Source organism: Cynocephalus volans, chromosome 11 (genome assembly GCF_027409185.1).
Source record: "Cynocephalus volans isolate mCynVol1 chromosome 11, mCynVol1.pri, whole genome shotgun sequence".
Taxonomy (NCBI): domain Eukaryota; kingdom Metazoa; phylum Chordata; class Mammalia; order Dermoptera; family Cynocephalidae; genus Cynocephalus; species Cynocephalus volans.
Genome location: NC_084470.1, coordinates 101260404 through 101268641, shown reverse-complemented (window position 1 = coordinate 101268641; position 8238 = coordinate 101260404). Strand labels below are relative to the sequence as shown.

Below are 8238 nucleotides of genomic sequence, written 5' to 3'. Positions count from 1 at the left end.
GTCTCGTTTCTGTGTCTGACTCCGTAACTCTGACTGTCCCTCTGAGTGCGCGCATTTTGGTTTCAGTTTGTTCCGGGCTGATCGCTCTGGGAGCGACGTGTGAGTAGCGAACAGACGTGTTCGGGGGCTCACCGCCCGGTAATCCTGGGAGACGTCCCAGGATCAGGGGAGGACCAGGGACGCCTGGTGGACCCCTCAGGAGAGGATCATTATGCTCTGATCCCACTGCCGCGTCTAGAGAGGCGCGCTCTGCCATCTGACTCCTTCTTTTGTCTCTACGCTACTCGACCTCGCCGCCGTTTCTGGTTTCTTTTTGTTTTGTTCCTGATAGGCCTCTGTGTCGTGGTCCCTCTCTTCGAAATGGGACAAAATAACTCTACCCCTCTCTCCCTCACTCTAGATCACTGGAGGGACGTGAGAGCAAGGGCTCACAATCTGTCCATGGAAATCAGAAAGGGAAAATGGCGGACCTTTTGTTCCTCCGAGTGGCCCACGTTCGGTGTCGGGTGGCCGCCGGAAGGAACTTTTAATGTCTCTGTCATTTCCGCAGTTAAAAGGATTGTCTTTCAGGAAATCGGGGGACACCCGGACCAAGTTCCATATATCGTGGTGTGGCAAGACCTCGCCCAGAGTCCCCCATCATGGATGCCGCCCTCTGTCAAGGTCGCTGTCGTCTCCAGTCCAGAGAGGCCATCCGCTCCTCCCCGACCCCCCATCTACCCGGCAACAGACGACTCGCTCCTTCTCTCTGAGCCCCCGCCCTATCCGGCAGCCCTGCCACCTCCTCTGGCCCCTCAGGCGGTCGGACCGGCGCCGGTCCAGGCGCCCGATATTTCCGATCCTGAGGGACCAGCCGCGGGGACCAGGAGTCGCCGTGCCCGCAGTCCGGCAGACGACTCGGGTCCTGACTCCACTGTGATTTTACCCCTCCGAGCCATAGGACCCCCAGCCGAGCCCAACGGCCTAGTCCCTCTGCAATATTGGCCTTTCTCTTCAGCAGATCTTTATAATTGGAAATCTAATCATCCTTCTTTTTCTGAAAATCCAGCAGGACTCACGGGGCTCCTTGAGTCTCTTATGTTTTCTCATCAGCCCACCTGGGACGATTGCCAACAGCTCCTACAGATTCTCTTCACCACGGAGGAACGAGAAAGGATTCTCCTTGAGGCCCGCAAGAATGTCCTGGGGGACAACGGGGCCCCTACTCAACTCGACAACCTCATTAATGAGGCCTTCCCCCTCAATCGACCTCAGTGGGACTACAACACAGCCGCAGGTAGGGAGCGTCTCCTGGTCTACCGCCGGACTCTAGTGGCAGGTCTCAAAGGGGCAGCTCGGCGCCCCACCAATTTGGCTAAGGTAAGAGAGGTCTTACAAGGACCGGCAGAACCCCCTTCGGTTTTCTTAGAACGCCTAATGGAGGCCTATAGGAGATACACTCCGTTTGAGCCCTCTTCTGAGGGGCAGCAGGCTGCAGTTACCATGGCCTTCATCGGACAGTCAGCCCCAGATATTAGAAAAAAGTTACAGAGGCTAGAGGGGCTCCAAGATCATTCCTTGCAAGATTTAGTGAGGGAGGCAGAAAAGGTGTACCACAAAAGGGAGACAGAAGAAGAAAGAGAAAAAAGAGAAAAAAAAGAGGCAGAAGAGAGAGAAAGGCGGCGCGATAAGCGCCAAGAAAAAAACTTGACTAGGATTTTGGCCGCAGTGGTAAGTGAAAAAGGTTTTAGAGATAGGCAGACAGGGAATCTGAGCAACCAGGCAAGAAAGACACCTAGGGATAAAAGATCTCCTCTGGACAAAGACCAGTGCGCATATTGTAAAGAAAAGGGTCACTGGGCAAGAGAATGTCCCCGAAAGAAAAACGTCAGAGAAGCCAAAGTTCTGTCCCTAGATGACTAGGGGAGTCAAGGTTCGGACCCCCTCCCCGAACCCAGGATAACGCTGACTGTAGAGGGGACTCCCATTGAGTTCCTGGTCGATACCGGGGCTGAACATTCAGTTTTGACCCAACCCCTGGGAAGGGTAGGGTCCAGACGGACAGTCGTACAAGGAGCAACAGGGAGCAAAGTCTACCCCTGGACCACAAAGAGACTTTTAAAGGCTGGACATAAACAGGTGACCCACTCCTTTCTGGTCATACCCGAGTGCCCCGCCCCTTTGTTGGGTAGGGACCTCTTAACCAAACTAAAGGCCCAGATCCAGTTTTCTGCTGAGGGCCCACAAGTAACTTGGGAAGACCGCCCTACACTGTGCCTGACCCTGAACCTAGAAGAAGAATACCGGCTACATGAAAAGCCAGGTCCCTCCTCTATCGACCCATCCTGGCTCCAACTTTTTCCCACTGTATGGGCAGAGAGGGCAGGCATGGGACTGGCCAATCAAGTCCCACCAGTGGTAGTGGAACTAAGATCAGGTGCCTCACCGGTGGCTGTTCGACAATATCCAATGAGCAAGGAAGCCCGGGAAGGTATCAGACCCCACATCCAGAGGTTCTTAGACCTAGGGGTCCTGGTGCCCTGTCAATCGCCCTGGAATACCCCTCTACTACCTGTAAAAAAGCCAGGGACCAATGACTATCGGCCAGTCCAAGACCTGAGAGAAATTAATAAAAGGGTACAGGATATTCATCCCACCGTCCCAAACCCTTACAGCCTTCTGAGTTCCCTTCCGCCCTGCCACACTTGGTATTCAGTCTTAGATCTCAAGGATGCCTTTTTCGGCCTCAGGCTACACCCCAGCAGCCAGCCGCTATTCGCATTCGAGTGGAAAGACCCAGAAAAAGGTAACGCAGGTCAGTTGACCTGGACACGGCTGCCCCAAGGGTTCAAGAACTCTCCCACTCTCTTCGACGAGGCCCTCCACCGAGATTTGGCCCCCTTTAGGGCCCTCAACCCTCAGGTAGTGCTACTCCAATATGTAGACGACCTCTTGGTGGCAGCCCCCACATATAGAGACTGCAAAGAAGGGACACAAAAGCTCCTACAGGAATTGAGTAAATTAGGGTACCGGGTATCGGCTAAAAAGGCCCAGCTCTGCCAAAGAGAGGTCACCTATCTGGGGTACCTACTCAAGGGGGGAAAAAGATGGCTGACCCCGGCCCGAAAGGCTACTGTTATGAAAATCCCCGCTCCCACGACCCCCAGACAGGTCCGTGAATTTCTGGGCACTGCAGGATTCTGCCGGCTCTGGATCCCTGGGTTTGCTTCCCTAGCTGCACCCCTGTATCCCTTAACAAAGGAAAGCATCCCTTTTACCTGGACTGAGGAACATCAAAAGGCTTTTGACCACATAAAAAAAGCCTTGCTGTCAGCCCCCGCTTTGGCCCTCCCAGACCTCACCAAATCATTTACTCTATACGTAGATGAGAGAGCCGGTGTGGCCCGGGGAGTGCTTACTCAGACTTTAGGACCCTGGCGGCGGCCAGTAGCTTACCTATCAAAAAAATTGGATCCGGTGGCTAGCGGGTGGCCAACCTGCCTGAAAGCGGTTGCAGCCGTGGCACTCCTTCTCAAGGACGCTGATAAGTTAACCTTGGGACAGAATGTGACTGTGATTGCTCCCCATAGCCTTGAAAGCATTGTGCGGCAGCCCCCCGACCGGTGGATGACCAATGCCAGGATGACTCATTATCAGAGCCTGCTGCTAAATGAAAGGATATCGTTTGCACCCCCTGCCATCCTGAACCCAGCTACCCTCCTACCAGTCGAATCGGAAGCTACCCCAGTACACAGGTGCTCAGAGATCCTCGCCGAAGAAACTGGAACTCGACGAGACCTGAAAGACCAGCCATTGCCCGGGGTGCCAGCCTGGTATACGGACGGTAGCAGTTTCATCGCGGAGGGTAAGCAGAGAGCAGGGGCCGCCATCGTAGATGGCAAGCGGACGGTGTGGGCAAGCAGCCTGCCAGAAGGTACGTCAGCCCAGAAGGCCGAACTAGTGGCTTTGACGCAAGCATTACGCCTGGCCGAAGGAAAAAACATCAACATCTACACCGACAGCAGGTATGCTTTTGCCACTGCTCACATTCATGGGGCAATATATAAACAGAGGGGGTTGCTCACTTCTGCGGGAAAAGACATTAAAAACAAGAAAGAAATTTTGGCCCTGCTAGAGGCCATTCACCTCCCTAAGCGGGTCGCCATTATCCACTGCCCCGGCCACCAGAGGGGAAATGACCCTGTGGCCACCGGGAACCGGAGGGCCGACGAGGCTGCAAAACAAGCCGCCCTGTCGACCAGAGTGCTGGCAGAAACTACAAAACCTCAAGAGCTAATCGAACCCGCCCAGGTTAAGGCCGAGCCAAGAGAGCTCACCCCTGACCGGGGGAAAGAATTTATTCAGCGGTTGCATCAGTTGACACACTTGGGACCAGAAAAGCTTCTCCAATTAGTAAACCGCACCAGCCTCCTCATCCCGAACCTCCAGTCTGTAGTTCGCGAGGTCACCAGTCGGTGTCAGGCTTGTGTCATGACTAATGCGGTCCCAACCTACCGAGAGATCGGAAAGAGACAACGAGGAGATCGACCCGGCGTATACTGGGAGGTAGACTTCACAGAGGTAAAGCCTGGCCGGTATGGAAACAGGTATTTGCTGGTATTCATAGACACTTTTTCCGGATGGGTAGAAGCTTTTCCTACCAAAACTGAAACGGCCCTGACCGTCTGCAAAAAGATATTAGAGGAAATTCTACCCCGGTTCGGGATCCCTAAGGTACTCGGGTCAGACAATGGCCCAGCCTTTGTTGCTCAGATAAGTCAGGGACTGGCCACTCAACTGGGGATAAATTGGAAATTACACTGTGCGTATAGACCCCAGAGCTCAGGTCAGGTAGAAAGAATGAACAGGACAATCAAAGAGACCTTAACCAAATTAGCCTTAGAGACCGGTGAAAAAGACTGGGTGGCCCTCCTTCCCTTAGCGCTGCTCAGAGCCAGGAATACCCCTGGCCAGTTTGGTCTAACTCCTTATGAAATTCTCTATGGGGGACCACCCCCCATACTCGAGTCTGGAGGGACATTGGGTCCCGATGATAATTTTCTCCCTGTCTTATTTACTCATTTAAAGGCTTTAGAAGTTGTGAGGACCCAGATCTGGGACCAGATCAAGGAGGTGTACAAGCCCGGTACCGTGACAATCCCCCACCCGTTCCAGGTCGGAGACCGAGTGCTTGTCAGACGCCACCGACCCAGCAGCCTTGAGCCTCGGTGGAAAGGCCCGTACCTGGTGTTGCTGACCACCCCGACCGCAGTAAAAGTCGACGGTATCGCTGCCTGGGTCCATGCTTCTCACCTCAAGCCTGCACCACCCTCGGCACCAGATGAGTCTTGGGAGCTGGAAAAGACTGATCATCCTCTTAAGCTGCGTTTTCGGCGGCGGCAGAACGGGTTGGAGTGAAAACCCTCACCAGCCTGTGACCCTCACCTGGCAGGTACTGTCCCAAACTGGGAACGTTGTCTGGAAGACAGAGAGAGTCCAGCCCCCTTGGACTTGGTGGCCCATTCTTACACCTGATGTATGTGCCCTGGCGGCCGGTCTTGAGGCCTGGGATATCCCAGGAACCGATGTATCAACCTCTAAGAGAGTCAGACCCCCTGACTCAAACTATGAAAGTGCTTATAGACAGATCACCTGGGGAGCCATAGGATGCAGCTACCCTAAGGCTAGGACCAGAATGGCAAGTTCCACCTTCTACGTGTGTCCCCGGGATGGCCGGTCCCTTTCAGAAGCTAGAAGGTGTGGAGGGTTAGAATCCCTGTATTGTAAAGAATGGGGTTGTGAAACCGCGGGAAATGTTTATTGGCAACCTACGTCCTCCTGGGACCTCATAACTGTAAATTGGAATAACACAGAGCGATCATGGGGTGCCCTACTGGCAACCTGTGAAAAAACCGGCTGGTGTAACCCCCTTAAAATAAATTTCACAGAACAAGGACGGCAATCCAAAGAGTGGATAATAGGAAAAACCTGGGGATTGAGATTCTATGTGTCTAGATATCCGGGCGTACAGTTGACCATTCGGTTAGAAATCACCAGCAAGCCAGCTGAGACAGTGGGCCCCAACTCCGTCCTTGCGAAACAAGGACCCCCTAACAAAAACCCCCCTTCCCCAACGAGGGAAGCGCCGCCCACCTCTCAACCCTCGGCGGCTCCTAGCCAAGTCCCCACGGTACTGGAGGGAAGTGTTGTCCTGAACACCCTGTCTCCCACCACGGGCGACAGACTCTTTGGCCTTGTGAGGGGGGCCTTCCTAGCCTTAAATGCCACCGACCCAGACGCCACGAAGTCTTGCTGGCTCTGTTTGGCCTTGGGTCCCCCTTATTATGAAGGAGTTGCCTCCTTAGGAGGGGCCTTCACTTATACCTCCAACTATACCCAGTGCCGCTGGGAGAGCCAAGGAAAGCTTACCCTCACTGAGGTCTCAGGACACGGGTCGTGCATAGGAAAGGTGCCCTCTACCCATCAGCATCTTTGCAACCAGACCCTACCCATCAACTCCTCCACGGAACATCAGTACCTGCTCCCCACCAACCATAGCTGGTGGGCCTGCAGTACCGGCCTCACCCCCTGCCTCTCCACCTCAGTTTTTAATCAGTCTAAAGATTTCTGTATCCTGATCCAACTGGTCCCTCGCATCTATTACCATTCTAAAGAAACCTTGTTGCAGGCCTATGACGATCCTCACCCCAGGGTTAAAAGAGAGCCTGTCTCACTTACCCTAGCTGTTCTTCTGGGGTTGGGGGTCGCAGCAGGTATAGGTACTGGCGCATCCGCCCTAGTTAAAGGGCCCATAGACCTCCAACAAGGCCTAGCCAGCCTCCAGACCGCCATGGATACTGACCTCCGGGTCCTCCAGGACTCAATCAGCAAGCTGGAGGACTCGCTGACTTCCCTATCGGAGGTAGTACTCCAAAATAGAAGAGGCCTTGACCTACTGTTCCTAAGAGAAGGAGGCCTCTGCGCGGCCCTAAAAGAAGAGTGCTGTTTTTATGTAGACCACTCAGGTGTGGTGCGAGACTCCATGAGAAAACTCAAAGAGAGACTAGATAAAAGACAGTTGGAACGCCAGAAAAACCAAAACTGGTATGAAGGGTGGTTCAATAACTCCCCTTGGTTCACTACCCTCCTATCAACCATCGCCGGGCCCCTATTACTCCTCCTTCTGTTGTTCACCCTCGGGCCCTGCATCATCAATAGGTTAGTCCAGTTCATCAATGACAGGGTAAGTGCAGTAAAAATTCTAGTCCTTAGACAAAAATATCAGACCCTAGACAACGAAGACAACCTCTAAATTCGCTCTAAGATTAGAGCTTCCCACAAGAGAAATGGGGGAATGAAAGAAGTGTTTTCCAAGCTAGCCGCAGTAACGCCATTCCGCAAGGCACAGAAAAATACCCTAGTAAAAAAAAAAAAAAAATTCAACAGCAGTTTCCAGGGCGCCCTTCAGCTGTTTCAAGAACTCCCACATGACCCGCGCTTTTCCCTGGCCTTGTTTAAACCGACCAATTACCTTGCTTCTCGCTTCTGTACCCGCGCTTTTCCCTGGCCTTGTTTAAACCGACCAATTACCTTGCTTCTCGCTTCTGTACCCGCGCTTTTTGCTATAAAACAAGCTCAAAAACTCTACTCGGCGCGCCAGTCTACCGAGAGACTGAGCCGCCCGGGTACCCGTGTGTTCAATAAAACCTCTTGCAAATTGCATCCGGAGCCGTGGTCTCGTTGTTCCTTGGGAGGGTCTCTCCTGACTGATTGATTGCCTAAATCAGGCATCTTTCAAAACAAAGGGCCGGCACCGTCTGCTAGTTAAGCCCTGAATTTAGAAGCACAGCTTCCTGGAGCTGGAAGGATATTGGAGATCACCCAATATAATGCATTTGCTTGGTGCTGGGGTGAAATGTTTTCTGCAAGCTTCTGGGATGGACACAATTTGGATGGGAGCAGAGCAGACCTTCTGTAGTCCAGGGAAGTGGTTAAAGTGAATTTTCAGTACCCTCCAGATCCTCCCAGTGCCTCAGCACCAGGAACACCTTATATTACTTCACAATTGGATGGTGAGCTGGTGGGGAAAGGCCCCACAATTCACACAAACAAATGCTACAAACAGTCCTGGGGTGGGGGGGGGGGGGAGAACAGCTGCAAACACCACTGCCCCAGAGAGAGAAGGGGACTTGGTCTTTCTCCAGAGGATACCACCCCATCAGCAGAAGCAGACTGGGAGAGGGTCACTGGTAGTGCTGA

At 53.2% G+C, this 8238-nt stretch overlaps 1 protein-coding gene across 1 annotated transcript; it reads left to right on the top strand.

Moving 5' to 3' along the window:
- The first annotated feature begins 360 nt into the window (after positions 1–360).
- Positions 361–5434, top strand: LOC134391230 (uncharacterized). Its single transcript, XM_063115248.1, is given in 1 exon segment — positions 361–5434. A coding segment is annotated over 1 exon segment (5037 nt). The 3' UTR covers positions 5398–5434.
- Positions 5435–8238: the final 2804 nt, after the last annotated feature.